General features: G+C 38.3%; 1 protein-coding gene across 3 annotated transcripts in view; it reads left to right on the top strand.

Annotated features, from left to right (window-relative positions):
• Window positions 1-19,087, top strand: part of LOC143651758 (mitogen-activated protein kinase kinase kinase 9-like) — a 43,752-nt gene extending 24,665 nt beyond the window's left edge. The window contains exons 5-6 of one of the 3 annotated variants that reach the window (XR_013160199.1): window positions 16,900-17,138; window positions 18,326-19,087. Coding sequence is in view for 1 of the 3 variants with exons in the window: in XM_077122516.1 (XP_076978631.1) it covers window positions 5,166-5,190 (25 nt within the window). In the remaining 2 variants the exon portion in view is untranslated. Of the gene's footprint in view, window positions 1-5,165; window positions 7,321-16,899; window positions 17,139-18,325 lie in introns of those variants that run through there. The other 2 variants (XR_013160200.1, XM_077122516.1) reach the window with 2 other exon arrangements.
• Window positions 19,088-19,122: the final 35 nt, after the last annotated feature.

Genomic DNA, 19,122 nt, shown 5'->3' with positions numbered 1-19,122 from the left:
ATAAATTCCACTTGATTATGGCATATAATTCTTTTAATGTGCCGCTGGATTTGATTTGCAAGTATTTTGTTGAGGATTTCTGCATCTATATTCATTAAAGAGATTGGCCTGTAATTTTCTTCCTTTGTTATATCTTAGTCTAGCTTTGGTAGTAGGGTGACATTGGCTGCATAGAATGAGTAGGTAGCTTTCTCTCTTCTTCAATTTTTTTGAAGAACGTGAGCAGGATTGGTACAAATTCTTTATTGAATGCTTGGTAGAATTCACATGTGAAGCCATCCGGTCCTGGACTTTTCTTTTTGGGGGAACTTCTTGATGACTGATTCAATCTCTTTATTTGTGATTGGTTTGTAGATATCTATTTCTTCTTGAGTCAATGCTGGTTATTCATACTTTTTTAGGAAGTTGTCCATTTCATCTATGTCATCTAGTTTTTAGCATATACCTGCTCATAGTATCCTCTCATTATCTCCTTTATTTCTCCAGGGTCAATGGTTATGTCACCTCTCACATTTCTGATTTTATTTATTTGTATGTGCTCATTCTCTCTCTCTTTCCTTCTCTATTTCTTTTCTTTATTTTTAAATTTTGTTGTATAGTGTAACATATATGCAAAGCAAAGAAATAAAAAAGCAATAAATTTCAAAGCACTCTTTAACAAGTAGTTACAGGACAGACCCCAGAGTTTGTCATGGGCTACATACCATCTTTGCACATTTTTCCTTCTAGCTGCACCAGAATATAGGAGGCTAGAGGGCTTAAATTTTTTTTAGCATCACAATTGACTTTTTTTCCTTCATTTTGTGAAAAATGAGATTTATACAAAAAGCTATAAATTTCAAAACACAGCACTGCAGTTGGTTTTAGAACATATTTCAGAGTTTGACATGGGTTACAATTCTTTAATTTTAGGTTTTTAATTCTAGCTGTTCTAAACTACTGGAGACCAAATGAGATATCAATTTAGTGATTCAGCAGTCATATTCACTTGATAAATCCTATCTTTCCTGCATAACTCCACCATCACCTTGATGTTTCCATTCCTCTCTTTAGGGGTGTTTGGGCTATTGCAATTCTAAATTTTTCATATTGGAAGGGTCATATTCATATGGGGTAGGGAGATGGAAATGGAACTATCTGATGTTCTGGAGAGGCTGGGCTAGGTTTCAGGACTTATCTACACCAGGGACCCATCTGGAGCTTGTAGGTTTCTGGAAAGTTACTCTAGTGCATGGAACCCTTGTGGAATCTTATATGTTACCCTAGGAGTTCTTTAGGATTGGCTGGAATGGTCCTGGTTGGGCTTTGGCAGGTTATGATAGGTAGCAAGGTCTACTGAAGCTTGCATAAGAGCAACCTCCAGAGTAGCTTCTCAACTCTAGTTGAACTCTCTCTGCCACTGATACTTTATTTATTGATTTTTACTTTATTTATTTTTGTTAATTTTTTTTACTTTTTTTAATGCTAAAAAAACAGTAAACAAATGCAAATATTTGTAACTTTTGATCATTCCTTCTACATATATAATCAGTAATTCACAATATCATCACATAGCTGCATATTCATCATCATGATCATTTCTTGGATGATTTGCATCTGTTCAGAAAAAGAAATAAAAAGAAAACAGAAAAAAATTCGTACATACCATAACCCCCACCCCTCCCCCCACCAATCACCAGAATTTCACTCTAAATTTATTTTAACATTTGTTTCCCCTTTTATTCATCTTTGTTCCATATGTTTTACTCCTCTGTTGATAAGGTAGATAAAAGGAGCATCAGACACAAGGTTTGCACAATCACACAGTCACATTGTGAAAGCTGTATCATTATACAATCATCTTCAAGAAACATGGCTACCAGAATGCAGCTCTGCATTTTCAGGCAGTTCCCTCCAGCCTCTTCACTACATCTTGACTAACAAGGTGGTATCTATTTAATACATAAGAATAACCTCCAGGATAACCTCTCGACTCTGTTTGGAATCTCTCAGCCATTGACACTTTATTTTGTTTCATTTCACTCTTACCCCTTTGGGTTGAGAAGGTTTTCTCAATCCCCTGATGCTAAGTCTCAGCTCATTCTAGGGTTTTTCTCAATCCCTTGATGCTTAGTTTCAGCTCATTCCAAGATTTCTGTCCCACATTGCCTGGAAGGTCCACATCCCTGGGAGTCATGTCTCATGTAGACAGTGGGAGGGCGGTGAGTATGCTTGTTGTGTTGGCTGGAGAGAGAGGCCACATCTGAGAAACAAAAGAGGTTCTCTTGGGGGTGACTTTTAGGCCTAATTTTAAGTAGGCTTGACTTATCCTTTGAGGGGTTAAGTTTCATATGAACAAACCCCAAGACTTGGGGCTCAGCCTATAGCTTTGGTTGTCTGCACTGCTTGTGAGAATATCAAGACTTCAACTTGGGGAAGTTGAATTTTTCCCCCATTCTCACCATTCCACCAAGGGGACTCTGCAGATACTTTTTTATTCACTGTTCAAATCACTCTGGGATTTATCGGGGCATCACTCATTTGCCTCGAGATATTTTCTGATTTCTCTTGTAATTTCTTCCTTGACCCACTGGTTGTGTAAGAGTGTGTTATTGAACCTTCATATATTTGTGAAATTTCTGGCACTCTGCCTCTTCTTGATATCCAACTTCATTCCTTTATGATATGAGAAAGTGTTTTGTATGATTTCAATCTTTTAAAATTTGTTGAGACTTGCTTTGTGACCCAGCATATGGTCTATCCTTGAGAACGATCCATGAACACTTGAGAAGAAGGTACATCCTGCTGTTGTGGGGTGTAATGCTCTATAAATGTCTGTTAAGTCTAGCTCATTTATTGTATTATTCAAATTCTCTGTTTCTTTATTGATCCTCTTTGTCTAGATGTTCTGTCTGTTGATGAGTGTGGTGAATTGAAGTCTCCAACTATTATGGTAGAGGTGTCTATTTCTCTTTTCAGTATCTTCAGTGTTTGCTGCATGTATTTTGGAGCATTCTGGCTCAGTGCATAACTATTTGAGTGTTATGTCTTCTGTTGAATTGTTCCTTTTATTAATACACAGTGTCCTTCTTTGTCTCTTTTAACTGTTTTAAATTTGAAGTCTAATTTGTTGGATATTAGTATAGCTACTTTGCTCTTTTCTGATTGTTATTTTCATGAAATATCTTTCCCAACCTTTCATTTTCAACCTATGTTTATCCTTGGGTCAAAGATGTGTTTCCTGTAGACAGCATATAGATGGGTCCTGTTTTTTTAATCCATTCTGCCAGTCTGTGTCTTTTGATTGGGGAGTTTAATCCATTAACATTTAGTGTTATTACTGTACAGGTAGTACTTCTTCTCCCATTTTTCCTTTTGGATTTTATATGTCATATCTAATTTTTCTTCTTTTTACCTTTACTGATAGTCTTCCTTTCTACACTCTTCTCCACACCTCTCTCTTCTGTCTTTTCGTATCTGTCTCTAGTGCTCCCTTTAGTATTTCTTGCAGAGCCGGTCTCTTGGTCACAAATTCCCTCAGTGATTTTTTTGTCAGAAAATGTTTTAATTTCTCCCTCATTTTTGAAGGACAATTTTGCTAGATGTAGAATTCTTGGTTGGCAGTTTTTCTCTTTTAATAATTTAAATATATCATCCCACTGTTTTCTTGTCTCCATGGTTTCTGCTGAGAAATCTACGCATAGTCTTATTGGGCTTCCCTTGTACGTGATGGATTGCTTTTCTCTTGCTGCTTTCAAGATTCTCTCTTGAAAGAGAGAATCTTTGACCTCTGACAATCTGATTAGTAAATGTCTTGGAGTACGTCTGTTTGGATTTATTCACTTTGGGGTACGCTGCACTTGTTGGATCTGTAATTTTAAATCTTTCATAAGAGTTGGGAAATTTTCAGTGATAATTTCCTCCATTGGTTTTTCTCCACCTTTCCCCTTGTCTTCTCCTTCTGGGACACTCATGACACGTATATTTGTGCGCTTCATATTGTCATTCAGTTCCCTGAGTCCCTGCTCATATTTTTCCATTTTTTTCCCTATATTTTCTTTTGCATGTCGGATTTTAGATGTTCCATCCTCCAGTTCACTAATCCTATCTTCTGCCTCTCAAAATCTAACATTGTAGGTTTCCATTGTTTTTTCATCTCTTCTACTGTGCCTTTCATTCCCATAAGTTCTGTGATTTATTTTTTTAGACTTTTGATTTCTTCTTTTTGTTCATTCCTTGCCTTCTTTATATCCTCCCTCAATTCATTGATTTGGTTTTTGATGAGGTTTTCCATGTCTGTTTGTACATTCTGAATTAATTGTTTCAACTCCTGCATCTCATTTGACTTGTTGGTTTGTTCCTTTGATTGGGCCATATCTTCAGCTTTCCTAGTGTGATTTGTTATTTTTTTGCTGGCATCTAGACATTTAATTACCTTAATTAGTTTATTCTGGAGATTGCTTTCACTTCTTTTACCTAGGGTTTTCTTGCTGAATGAATTTGTCATCTCTCTGTTCTCTGACATTCAGTTCATCTTTTTCTGAACCACTAGCTTAGGTTTTGTTTAACAGAGGAGAATATTTCAGCTTTTGTTTTCTTATTTCTTCCCCTGCCTGTATGATGCCTCCCCCCCACACACCCGTTAGGAGGGTCTATTTAGGTGTTATAGATCCCACCTGGATTTTCCCAGACTAAACTGGCCTCCTGTCAGGAGGAAAGAGTCACCTGCATCAGTTTTCCCTGAGGGTGAGATCCAGCAGGTTGAAAGACTTTCCTGTGTAGATTCTGGACTCTGTTTTTCTTATCCTGCCCAGTGTGTGGTGCTTGTCTGCCTTCAGGTCCCACCAGCATAAGATGATGCAGTACCTTTAACTTTGGCACACTCTCCCTGCTGGGGACCTGGTGGAGATAGAGGAGAGGTTGTAGGATGGTATTAATAGCTTCAAATTACCAAGCCCTGGGGTCTGAACTCCTTGAGGGAGGGATTCCACTTGAGTTGAGTCTCACCCCTCCCCTGGGGAAGGCACCTGCTCCAGACAGGCTCTCAAAGAAGCTTGTTTCTGCCTATGCCTGGGGCACCTGCAGCCTGAGAAGCCCTGCCCCTGTATCCAAGGGCAGTCAAACCTCCTAGAAACACAGCCACAAAAACCTCTGTTTTTTTTTTTTTCTTTTTCTTTTTCCTTCAGCCCTGCTTCCTTAGCACTGGGATAAAAATCGGCGACCTCCACTTTGACCAGGTTCACCTGAGCTGGGGGCCTATTTTCAGTAGTCAGAATTTGTGAATTGATTCCACACTTGAAGGTTAGTTACACTCAGCCCCTGCTGTTAGTGAAGGCCCTTTCCTTTCCCTTCTGGAAAGCAGCCTGTGGGGAAGGGGCACTGGCCGCTATGGCTTGGGAAACTCATGGTTCTGGGGGGCTCACAGCTGGTCCAGCTGGCCCAGATTTGGGTACTCTGTGTGTCCGATCACTGACGTGGACCCAGGAGCTGTTCTATACTGTTCCTGGTTATTTAGTATCTGTTCTGGAGGACGAATTAAACCCACACTTTGCTAAGCCGCCATTTTGGCTCCTCCACTGATACTTTATTAATTACACTTTTTCCCTCTTTTGGTCAGGATGTAATTATTGATCCCACAGTGCCAGGACTGGATTCATACCTGGGAGTCATCTCCCATGTTGCCAGGGAGAGTTTCACCCCTGGATGTCATGTCCCATGTAGTGGGGAGGGCAATGATTTCACTTGCAAAGTTGGGCTCAGAGAGAGTGAGGCCACATCTGAGCAACAAAAGAGGTCTTCTGGAAATAACTCTTAGGCATGCCTATAAGTAGTCTAAGCTTCTCTGCTACCTACATAAGCTTCACAAGAGTAAGCCTCAGGATTGAAGGCATGGCCTATTGATTTGGGTGTCCCTAAAGTTTGAAACAATATCAGCACATTCCCTGATGGTAAGGTTTAATAGTTCCATATTCTTTCTCCCATACCTCAGGGGACTTTGGCAATACTTTTTGATTATCTGCTTAATATACTCTAGGGTGTATCCAGTCATTACAATAGCTATAAAGGATTAAAGGGCCTCTTTCTTATTCTGGGCAGTCCCCAATGCATGTGAGAATATCAGGTCTTCCCTAGGTGGGGAAGTTTAATGTTTCCACTTTTCCCCCAGTCCCTCAAAGGGACTGCAAAAATTTTTTATTTTCTGCATAAATTACTCTGGAATTTATCAGAGCATCACACTAAACTGTACAGACCAACAAGTTCACACTCCCCATTCATGGTTCCATGTAATTATGGTGTTTGAATAAACTGACCATACAAGTTAGACAGTGCACTATTGAAAATACAAGTTTCGTACCAAATAAACATCTCTTCTTTTGGTCTCACACAGAAGGTGAAATTTTAAAACACAGTGAATAGCATCCTTTATGCTTTAGTCTGATTTACCTTAGTCCTAACCAGAGCAGCTTCATTCATATACCTAATTGAAGTCTGATGTATTTTTCAGCTTTTGAAATAGGTTCTGTATGGGGTAATGCTGACTTTCATAGTTGCAAAACTCTAGCTCTTAGTCTCAGGGGTCTCACAGATGCCCAAAGTTCTAGGAGATGACCAGGTTATACACAAAGACCTTAGCACCTCAGGATTTAGAAATAACCATTACAGCTTAGAAAGAGACTTGATTGCTATAAGAGCTTACAATCTAGGAACTCTTACAATAAAGCTTCCCTTGACAACCTATGCGCTTGAATTCAATTCTCAGAATTTTCACATTATAATCAGTCCATATTAGTGAGGCATTATATTTTTTGTCTTTTTGTTTCTGGCTTATTTCACTCAACATACTGTCCTCAAGATTCATTCACCTAGTTGCATGCCTCACAACTTCATTCCTTCTTGCTCAATATACAATGGAATATTCTGCTCAATATTCCATTGTATATATACACCACAGTTCATGCTTCCATCCCTCAGTTGATGTAACCTTAGGCCACCTCTATCCATTGCAAACTGTGAATACTGCCACCACAGACACCAGTGTACAAGAGCCCATTTGTGGCCCTGCTTTTACTTCAAGTATGTACTTAAAAACTGAGTTGCAGGATCATATGGCAACCCTATACTTAGACTCCTATGGAACCGCCACACTGTCCTCCAGAGAGACTGCACCATTTTACGTTCCTACCAACAGTGAATAGGTACATCTCTCTCTCAACATTTTCTCCAGCACTTATATCTTTCTGTTTATTTTTAAACAGTTTTATTCATACACTATATAATCCATCCTAAGTAAATAATCAGTGGTTTCCTATATAATGACATAGTTATGCATTTACCACCACAATCTACATAAGGACATTTCCATTTCTTCCACAAAGAGAGAAGGGGGTAAAAAATAAAGAATGTAAAATAAAATGGAAGTGGCTGCCCTTGCTGTTCCTGCCCACTGCACAAGACCACCAGGGGGAACGAGGTTCAAAATGGTAAGTTTTTATTGACCAAATTGCTAGGTCTTTGGAGAATTATGAGCCATGTTCAAGCCAAAACTGCTGCTGCTACCGTGGTGTTATATAACAGGATCTTACTCCTTTCTGAGGAGGTATCTCCAAGAAGATGGTGGTGGTGGTGGTCAGATGGAAGTTAGGAACTCACTATCAAATCATTAAGAACAGATTATACCAGGAAAATGACTGCATGTTTCCCTCAAGTTGTAGTGGAGTTGGACACTTTATTTTGGAGGTTATTGGATACCTACCTGACATGGAGATGGTAATCAATGTACGAGAGTATCCTCAGGTTCCTAAATGGATGGAGCCTTCACTAAGACATCAGAGTATTATGATATCATGTATCCTGATTGAACATTTTGGGAAGGGGACCTGCTCTTTGGCCAGTTTATCCTATAGGTCTTGGATGGTGGGACCTCCTAGAGAAGACCTAGCAAGGTCAGCAGCACAGTGGCCATTCAAAAAGAAAAATTCTACAGCATATTTCTGAGGATCAAGGACAAGTCCAGAACAAGATCCTCTAATTTTATCTCAGAAATACCCAAAACTTATGGATGCAGAATACGCCAAAAAACCAGTCCTAGAAATCTATGAACGATACCTTGGGAAAGCCAGGTGCTAAGGATGTACCATTAGTGGGCCACTGCAAATTCAAGTATCTGTTTAATTTTCAGGGTGTAGCTGCAAGTTTCTGGTTCAAGCACCTCTCCTATTTTCCATGTTGGTGAAGAGTGGCTAGAATTCTTCTATCCACAACTGAAGCCTTGGGTCCACTGTATCCCAGTCAAAACAGATCTCTCCAATGTCCAGGAGCTATTGCAATTTGTAAAAGTAAATGCTGATGTATCCCAAGAAATTGCTCAAAGGGGAAGCCAGTTTATTATGAAACACTTGCAGATGGATGATGTCACCCGGAAGGTTACTGGGAGGATCTGTTGACTGAATACTCTAAATTCCTGCCATTTAATGCAACAACAAGGAAAGGTCGTGATCAGATTATCCTCTGCATGTTGAAAACCGAACTCTAGCAGGGATTGTTGGACCATAGCCTCTTTATGGTAGCAGGATCTCAGATGTCTTTGGTGAGAAGCTTACCATGAGTGAAGCACCCTGTGATGGTTAGCTTCTGGTGTCAACTTGGTCAAGTAATGATACCCAGTTGCTTGGTCAGGCAAATATTGGCCTGAACATTACTGCAAGGATATTTTGTGGGGGTTGGTAAACTGGAAGGCTGGTGTAGTAAATCATCAGTCAGTTGATTTCATTTGTGGCTGATTACATCTGTGATCAACCAGGGTGTGTCTTTCACCAATGAGATACTCCAGTCAGCTGAAGACTTTAAAGGAAGAAGAGAGACTTTTTCGCTGCCTCTTCAGCCAATGAGCCTCTTCTGTGGAGTTCATCCAACCCTTCATTGGAGTTACCAGCTTCACAGCCTGCCATGCAGATTTTGGACACTTCCATTCCCACAATTGTATGAAACATCTTCATAAATCTCATAATTACAGATATCTCCTGTTGGTTTTGTTTCTCTAGAGAACCCTAATACACACCCATAAGTTGAATACCTTGTATCAAGCCAAATATCTGATTTTCCTTATCATGGTGCACCCGAAGAGCAACTCTTGAGAAAGATCCAAAATGCATATTACAAATATGAAGCAGCCCTACTCTGGCTGAATAAGAATGAGAAGTATGAGATACTGGTTTTGAACCTGCTTCTACGTTTCATTTTCTTAGGACCAGTCACAGCTTGTGCCTCCTGTTTATGTCCATCACTGTGAAACTGTGTCCATATGATTGTGATGCCCTTTCTCACATTATTTGGAGCCAAAAAATTGGAACTAGCAGAACTTATCTCTGCAATTCTGCATTTAATTTTAGGCTTAATCTCTGTAGGAAGCCTGATAGGGATTGTGAAAAATACTAAGGGATCATTTTGTAAAAGGTCTTTGGAAGTAGTAGCTGTGCCATGCAATGATGTAGGAGTTCTCTTTTGTAAAAGCATAAACTCTTGCATACTCAAGAGGTTTTATAATGCCACATAGAAAGGGACTGATTGCATGAGTTATTATTGCAGTTAGATTTCACTTTCCCTTTTGTACCTTCACACTCTTTAGATTTTCTCTTTGAAGGAAAAAAAATACAAAACAAAAAACCCTGTTAACAAATTCAGGATTAATTTATTACTCTTTAACTATAGACAAAACAGCAACTTTTCCTCATCCTTCCTCCCTCACCCCTGTAATAGTTTTCCTTCTTAAAGTGGTAGCACTCTGCAGACATTGTCTATGTATGCAGTGTTTGTGGAGACCTCAAGAAATCCTCAGATGTGAATGTGACATTAAGTGGGTTGTTTAGAGCATTCAACTTTAGCCTCTGTTTACATTCGAGATACTTGTTTTAATGCAGCTCCATCTTGGACTTCCTCCTTTTTCATTTTATGAATAAGACATTTGGATAGTAGCTTAATTTCCCAGGATGCTCTCCATAACATTGTTAAAAATGAAGAAAAATTTTAGATAGAAACGTATGTAATTTAATGACTTAGTGCTGTCTTGTCCCTTAGGCCCAACTTTTCCATGGAAAAATCAACCTTCCTCCTTTACCTCTTAAGAACAATTTAGCATTAACTGGTTTTAAAATGAGTAAATGTGAGGTTCAGTCAGAGATTTTATTGCATTTTTCAGAATCTGTTTGACCCTTTGTTGAACTTCCTTCAACAAAATTTTAAGTATAAGGACCTTCTTAGAGGAGTTGGATATCCTTGGTAAGATGATTGCATGGAATAAAGCAAATGCTTAAAGTTGGATTTTTTTTTAGTATTCAAAATTCAAAGGGATTATATTCTTAGGTGCTATAAATTTAGGGATAGGCAGTCTAGATTCCTGAGTTGTACAGAGGTTGTGCCTTGCCACTATGAGGCCCTTTTGACAGTTAATGTTGTCTCTATATCTTAATTTTCTTCTTACTAAAATAGGAACAAAAGGAGCTGTCCTTTGTGTTAGGAGCTATGATGGTTAAGCTCATGAGCCAGCTTGACAAGGCTATGGTGCCTTGTTAATTTGGTCAAGCAAGCACTGGCCTGATTGTTACTGGGAGGAGATTTCATGGACCTGTATCATCAGTAAGTTGCTTACATCTATGACCGATTACACCTACAATCAACTGAGGAGATTGCCTTCAACAGTGAGAGGCATCTCATCCAATCAGTCGAAAGATGTTAAATGAAGTGATGATTTTAGCAGTCAGAAGAATTTCCATCTCTACTTCAGCCAGCCAGCATCCCCTGGGGAATTCATCGAAAACCATCTTCAGAGTTCTCAACCTGCATTCTGCCCCATGGAATTTGGACTTACCTATCCCCACAGTCAAGTAATTCTTATAAAAATCTCATGATATCCTGTCAAATTCTGTTTACTTTAAGAACCCTGCCTTAAATGGGAGCTGAGGCTGCATTTCCCTGGAAATGTTTCCCACTTAGCTTCAGGTTCCAGCTCAAGTATCACCTTCTCTTTGAATCTTTTCTTTTATTCCTCTAGGCAGTTAGAGGCTATCATAATGCTTTGTTATGCCTTAGTACATGACATCACACTGTACTGTAGTTATTTGACTGTTTCTTCTACTGTTCTTGGTGGGTAGGAATAATTTCTTACTCATTTCATGTCTCCATTACCCAGCATACTGCCTCACATGAAGTGGATGTTAAGGAACTATTGGATAGGTGGATGGATATAAATGGCTTAACTAGATTCTATTTATAGCTTGCCCAGCCACTGGCTCCAAGGGGAACTGGACAAAACTAATAATTGGATCATTGCAAATCTTCACTTGCCCTTTGAAGCCTCAATAAGAATGTCTTCGTATTAAATGCAGAAACTGTTATTGAGATTTTATACTTGTTTATCTGATCACCTCAGTGTAGATGGTATGATGATATATCACAATATGTACGTTTTGAAATAATTTCATCCCCATAAAAAATAAATTATAAAATAGAGAAACAAGAACACCAAGAATTCCATGTCCCTCTCTTATATCTCCATCTTATTTACATTTAGCTTCAGTATCTTGACTTTGTTACATTTATTGGATGCAAATTACAATGTTAGTGTTAACTATAGACCTTAGTTTGCATTGACTTTACTTTTTCATATACCATCCCATTTTCAACACCTCGCAATGTTGACAATCATTTGTTCTCCCTCATGTAAAAATATTATTATATTTGTACATCTAATCACCATTATTGTCCACTCTAGGTTTTACTAAGTTATACAGTCCTAGTCTTTAGTATCTGTTTCCTTCTGGTGTTCACATATCCCTAGCCTTCCTCTTTCAGCCGTACTAACACTCAGCTTTGTTCAGTATACTTACACATATAGTATTGCTGTATCCATTTCTGAATCTCTACAGTCAATCCTGTTGAACCTTCTGTAGTCTGTCAGCATCAAGTGCCCAATCTCTACCCTCTTTCTGCCTCCTTTTAACCTATGTTCTCAACTTTATTCTCAAAATTTGCTCATTAATGTTAGCTAATATTAGTAATACCAAATAGTATTTGAATTTTTGTTTCTGGCTAATTTCACTCAACATAATGTCCTCAAGGTTCATCCACATTGTTGCATATGTCATGACTTTATTCTGTACCCTTACTGATAGTCTTCATTCCTATTCTTTTCTTCAAACCTCTCTCTCTTGTCTTGTACAATCTTCCTGTAGTGTTCCTTAAGTATTTCTTGTACAGAAGATGTCTTGTTTATGAATTCTCTCAATGTCTGTTTGTTGGAAAACATTTAAAACTTTTCGAAGGACAGTTTTGCTTGATATAGAATTCTTGGTTAGCAGTTTTTCTCTTTCAGTATCTTAAATATATCATACCACTGACTTCTCACCTCCATGGTTGCTGCTGAGAAATCTGCATATAGTCTTATCAAGCTTGTATGTGATGGATTGCTTTTCTCTTGTTGCTTTCAGAATTCTGTCTTTGACATTTGACAGTCTGATTAGTGTCTTTGAGTAGGTTTATTCAGATCTATTCTTTTTGGGTTAGCTGCACTTCTTGGAGCTATAATTTTATGTCTTTCATAAGAGATGGGAAATTTTCAGTGATTATTTCTTCCACTAGTCTTTCTGCTCCTTTTTTCTTCTTTTCTCCTTCTGGGAATATAAATATAACACGTATATTTGTGCACTTCATGTTGTCATTCAATTCCCTGAGATACCGCTCATATTTTTCCATTCTTTTTTGTATCTGTTCTTTTGTGTGTAGGATTTCTGATGTCCTGTATTCTAGTTCACTAATCTCTTCTTCTGCCTTTTCAAATGTGTTATCGTTGGTCCCTATTGTGTTTTTCATCTCTTCTACTATGTCTCTCATTCCTATGAGTTCTGCCATTTGTTTTTTTAAAGTTTCAAGTTCACCCAATGTCTTCTTTATATCCTTCATCTCTTTTGCCATATCATCCCTCAACTCATTGATTTGATTTTTAATGTGATTTAGCATGTATGTTTGAATATTTTTAATCAGTTGTTTCAACTCTTACGTCTCATTTGAAGTGTTAGCTTATTCCTTTGACCCAGCCATATTGTCATTCTTCCTACAAAACGTGTAATTTTTTGCTGGTGCTCAGCATCTGATTTCCTTGATTTGTTTATCCTGGATGTTGTTTTCACTCTTTTACCTAGGTTTTTCTTCTTGGTTGGTTTTGTTCTCTATCTGTTCTTTGGTATTCAGTTCAACTTATTCTAGACCTCTAGCATTGCTTCTGTTTAACTGATCAGAATTTTTCAGCTCTTGTTTTTCCAGTTCTTGCCCTGCCTATGTGGAACCTTCTTTTGATTTGGATCTTCTCACATATGATTGATCCTAGTCAGATTTTCTCAGACCAGAGAGGCCCAGGTTGCAGCAGGAAGATATAATCAGTATCAAGTTCCTTTGAGGGTGAGACCCAGCAGGTTGTCAGACTTTCCTGTGAAGCCTCTAGACTCTGTGCTTTTCTATCCTGCCCAGCCAGCCTTTGGTGCTTGTCAACCTGCAGATCCCCACCAGCATAAAGTGGTGTGGTGCCTTTAATTCTCAGTAGACCCTGCCCCTGCCTGAGTTAGAAAGGGAGCTTAAGGTGTTTCTGTTTTCCAGCTCTTGGGTTCTGAATGCTCTGAATGAGGAACTCCACTTGTGGTGGGCCCACCCCCTCTACTTGTGCTGGGCTCACCCCCACCTTTTCTTGGGGAGATACACATTTTAGGAGTTATCTCCTTCACTTGACTAGTTAATTTGTCTTTCAGACCTACCTTAACCCCTCTGTTGCCTGGGTCAGTGCTGACAGTTGACAATGTCTGAGGCTTTCTCTAATGAATTACTTAGAATAGTTAAAAAAGAAAAAAATAGTAATCCTGTTTTGGAGTCAGTCCCCAGCTCCCAGTGTTCACCAGTCAAGAGCTGGAGTTGGTACCCAGCTTTATGTGCCCCTTTTTTGAGACACAACCCTTTTCCAGTATTCTGAGCTCAGCTGATTCCAAAAGTCTCCATTTTTTGTTTGTTTGTTTGTTTTCTGTCAGCCCTACCTCATCTCTACCAGAAGAGACCTCAGGGTTCCTTTCCTGCTTACTCTGGGTTTATCTGTGCTCACATCTTGTATTCAGTAGCCCAAATTTGTTAATTAAAACTACAATTGGAGCTTGGTTGAGCTACCTTCCCTTGCTCCAGGTAGACACTGCTTTTCCCCATGGGGATGTACCTCTAACACAGCCTGCTGTGCCACTGGGGGAGGAGTCCCAGTCTCTGCACTTTGGGGCTTTACTTACAGTTCTGTACTGTGATTTTGGTCCTTCCACCCATTCTAGACTGGTGTATGAGGTGTGTCCGGTCACGAATGCTCCCCAAACAGTTGTTCCAGACAGTTCCTGGCCATTTACTAGATGCTCTAGAGGACTTACTAAACTCCACAGCTCCGTATGCCACCATCTTCCATACTGATTTTTAAAAACATGAATAGGATTATGTTGTACAATGGTTTTAAAGCCAGCTTTTTTTCACTTGATATAGAATGAACACTTTTTCGCGTTAATGAATAATTATTCTACATCGTTATTTTAAATGACTACCTTCTGCTCCATTGTATGGATGCACATTACTTTAATTCCCTGTTGTTGGATGTCTAAGTTGTGTCTGTTTTTTTGACTCATCCATTCTTTAGCAGTTTTAGTGTAAATTTGTAGAATTGGAATTATTAGTTCAAAGGATATACAAAATTCTAAGTGGAGTTTTCTGAAACTTTTTCAGTGCTGATGGCAGTATAAATTTAGAGTCCCTTTGTAGAGGGCAATTTGGCAGTGTTTGTTGGAATTTAAAATGCACATATATTTCAATCCAGTTATTTCACTGGTAGGAATTTATCCTGTAGGTATTCTCACATATGTGAAAGGACATGTGTATAAGGCTATTAGTTGTAATACTGTTTATAATAAAAGATTAGAACTAACAAATATGCCCATCACTCTGGGGCTCAATAAATCAAGGTACTTTGATATAGTAGTATATTGTGCTGTTTAAGGAAGAATGAAGAAAGATACACTATCTCTGGTAGGATAACTGACAACATTAGTTGCCTGAGAAGGGTGAATTGTTTAACTGAGGGACAAATGTGGGAGGAGAATTTTTTAAGTCGCCTTTTGTATCCTTTAAGTTTTGAACCATATAAATTATTCTCCATTAAAATAGATTTAAAACTTTGAATGTTCTGAATTGAAAATAATCATTAAAAACAGATGTTGTTAGAGTTAAATCCTTCATTTTATAAATTAAAAAAAAAAAGACTTAGGTAATGTGACTTTCCCCTGTACAAACAGTTAGCTAAATTATGACTGTGTATATATTAAGTAGAATCTCAGTCCCCCCATAAGTTCTCCTTGACCATACCAAGTGATGGTGAGGATACGAAAGAGCTAGAACTCTCACACTTGGTGAGAATGTGAAATGGTATAACCAATTTGGGAAAGTATGTGACAATTTCTTAAAAAGTTAAACACACACAAGTCACATGGTTAATTTGACTCAGCTATTCCATTTCTAGGTTTTTACCCAAGAAAAACAAAAGCCTATTGTGCTGGTTTGAAAGGATTATGTGCCCCAGAAAGGTCATGCTTTTTTTTTTAATTCAAATATCACACTCCTTTTTTTTTTCTTTTGTTTTCAGTTTATTTTGCATAACACACTGTCCAAGTTTTATTCAGTTCCTTACGTGCCTCTTGAAGTCCTTCCTTTTTGTGGCCACACCATATTCCACCGTATAAATGTGTCACCGTTTGCCATTCTGCTTCTCAGTCATTGTACCCTTAAGTTCCTTCCAGCTATTGGGTATCATGGATAATGTCCAAAATAAACAGACCATGTCTTACAGTTGTCCTCACTTGGTTGTACAATCGGCAGCACTCTTAATTTTAGACAATTTTCACTGGTCCACAGAAAAGCTTTCTTTTTCAAAATATATGACAAACAGGTTCATTAAATTTTTCATCAGCATTGACTACAGAGAGATAGAATTCACTTATATAAACCTATAACTTTCTATATTAATTCATAGTTTGTAGTCAGCATACAAACAAAATTCACTTTTAATCAGAGAATACGATCATCTTAGCATGGAAAATGATTAAGTTACTATTTACCACACCTATAGTTTTTATTTATTCAGACTGCACATAATCAGAAGTAAACTTGACAAATTCACAAAGCTTTTTGAACATGCATCCTCTTTCCAATAACAGTATTCATGAAGGGGAGAAGAGATAGAGATGGTATAAAGTAATGGAGGAAGGAAGAAATTTATGCTTGGGTTTGGAACACAGCCAAGCATCTATATGCTTTATACTCATAATAAATGATTATTTTACAATATGCTTAAAATTTCTCAATCCAATCCAGCACTACCTTCAAAGGGTGGTTTCTTTCTATTGTCCAGGTTATCACACTCCTTTTTATTTTAAAATTTTAAACTTCATATTAGTGGAATTGGCTAAAGTAGATAGAACAGTATAATGAACCCTCATGGACTCATCAGGCAGCTTATTTGACAAATATCAACTCACAAACAAGGTCATTTTAAATATATCATTATCCATTCTTTCATTCTTCATTATATTGATACATATACCAGTATTATGCCATTTTGAATGTCTTTCAGTATTCCCAAAAGATAACGGCCCTTTAAAAGCCACGTTTTAAATCCTGATCCAATCTTGTGGGAGCAACCATTCTTTTAATCCCTATTCAATAATGTAGGTTGGAAAGTTGATTAGATTATCTCCACAGAGATGTGACCCACCCAGTTGTGGGTATTAGCCTCGGAATAGAGGGATGTAAGTCCAACCGTTCCAGGCAGGTCTTGATTAGTTTACTGGAATCCTTTAAAAGAGGAATTTTGGAGAAATCTTCAGAACGACAGGAGAACAATGGAGCAGAGTCATGAGAACCACCGAGTCCACCTGCCAGAGACCCTTGGAGATGATGGAGATGAAGAAGGAAAATGTCCCTGTGAAAGCGTCGTGAAACAAGAAGCCTGGAGAGAAAGCTAGCAGACATCACCATGTTCATCAAGTGCCTTTCCAGTTGCGAGAGAAACCCTGAACTTCCTCGGCCTTTCTCGAATGAAGGTAACCTTTTGTTGGTGCCTTAATTTGGTCATTTCCAAAGACTTACTTTAATTTGGACAGTTCCACAGCCTTAGAACTGTAGACTTGTAACTTCTTAAATTCCCCCTTTCTAAAGCCATTCCAGTTCTGGTATTTCGCATTCTGGCAGCTAGCATACTAGAACACATACATAACCTTATTTATAATAGCAAAAATTTGAAAGAACCCAAATATCCATCCACAGGCGAATGAATAAGCAAATCGTATATCCATACATGGAATACAACTCAGCAACGAAAAGGAACAAACTTACTACATGCAGCAAAATACATGAAACTCTAAGTAATTATGCTGAGTGAAAGAAACCAAACAAAGAGTATACACTTTAACTTCCATTTATATAAAATTCTAGAAAATATAAACTAATCTATAATGACAAAAAGTTTCCTGGAGACTTGGGCAGGGGGTGGAGTACAAATGGGACAGAAGGGAGAGCATACAAAAGGGATTGGGAAACTTGGCAGTGAGGGATACATTCATTTTTTTTAAATTGTGGTGATGAATACACATTAATGGGTGTATCCATATGTCAAAATTAATAAAATAATAAGACCCTTAAATATGTGCAGCTTAATGATCATTAAAAAAAAAAAAGAAAGAAAAACAGTTTTGAAAAAATGCGTATGCAGCAATCCAACCCTAAGTTCACTGTGGTTGGCTAGAGACTACAGTCAAGTTTATTAAATCAATTTTTAGCCTGCCGAAAGCAATGAGAAATATCCCTCATCAGGTATGTCATGACCTTTATGTACTTCATCTGATAGAAATCTTAACAGCTTACTTCCAAATAGTTCTAATATGTCCAGTATACTATTTTTCAGAGTTGACTATAAATATAAATCTTATTTTAAAATAATTTACCTATGCCAATTTATATACCCTTCCTCTGCTAATTCTAAGCATCGCTCAAATACCTTTTTGGAACACTCGATGCGATTATGTTGGAAATTTTACAGTAATGACTTTGGTAGTCCTTCTGGTTTCACTTTATGTGCTCTTCATTTCTTATTAGAGTTTAAACTCTTTTGTCCTGTCTATCCTTTTGGGTTGCTAGTTTAATAGCCCAAAGTACCTTTCTTATATTGTAGTTTTATTGCCCTGTCTCTGATTCACTGCGTCTTCAAGCCTCCACTTTCTTTATGTTTCAGGGACCCCTCCCTCCTCAGTGCCATTCCTCTGCTTCACCTCCCTTTCGCCTTCTCTGGGGACATGTCCTCAAGCTTTCATTTAAGCTGGCCTCTGGAGGTTCTGCTGAGTTGCATCTTCCTGAGTAACGAAGTATTGACACAAGAGATGAAGAAATGGCTGATGTCTAAAATAAAGTGGCAATGTTAAAAGAACTTTACATGTAGAAATCATCGATTCCTTTATTTTTCACTCATTTATTCATTGACAGCGTTTTCTGTACACCAGGCACTGCTCTAGGAGCGTAGGATTTTTGCACAATGGACCTGATGTGTTAATAACAGACTTCAAAAAGAAAGAGCCATCTAGTGGATCGATATTGATCAATATTGATATTGAAAGATCAATAACTGATAAACCTCTAGAGAGACTGATCAGGAAAAATAAAGAGAAGACAAACTATGAATATCAGAAACGACAGATATGGCATCACTATAGATTCCACAGCTATTAAAAGGGTAATAAAGAATATCATAAACATCTTCATGCCAATAAATTGGACAACTGAGGTGAAATGGAGCAATCCCTTGAAATAACAGGAACTATCGAAGCACTCTCAACAAGAACCAGCCACAACTGGAACGGCCCTGTATGTATTAAAGGAACGCAAACTGACGGTATTAAAAACCTTCCCGCAGAGAAAACTCGGGGCACAGGTAGCTAACTCCCCTCGGCGAACCCCACGCAGCGCTCGAGGAGGAAAGAAGCCGGGCCGGGGCGGCCGACACCCCTGCTGGCCAGCCCGGCTCCCCGTGCCCGT

This window comes from Tamandua tetradactyla, chromosome 12 (genome assembly GCF_023851605.1).
Source record: "Tamandua tetradactyla isolate mTamTet1 chromosome 12, mTamTet1.pri, whole genome shotgun sequence".
NCBI lineage: Eukaryota > Metazoa > Chordata > Mammalia > Pilosa > Myrmecophagidae > Tamandua > Tamandua tetradactyla.
The sequence above is the reverse complement of the archived record's forward strand: the minus strand, read 5'-3'. Positions and strand labels throughout refer to the sequence as shown.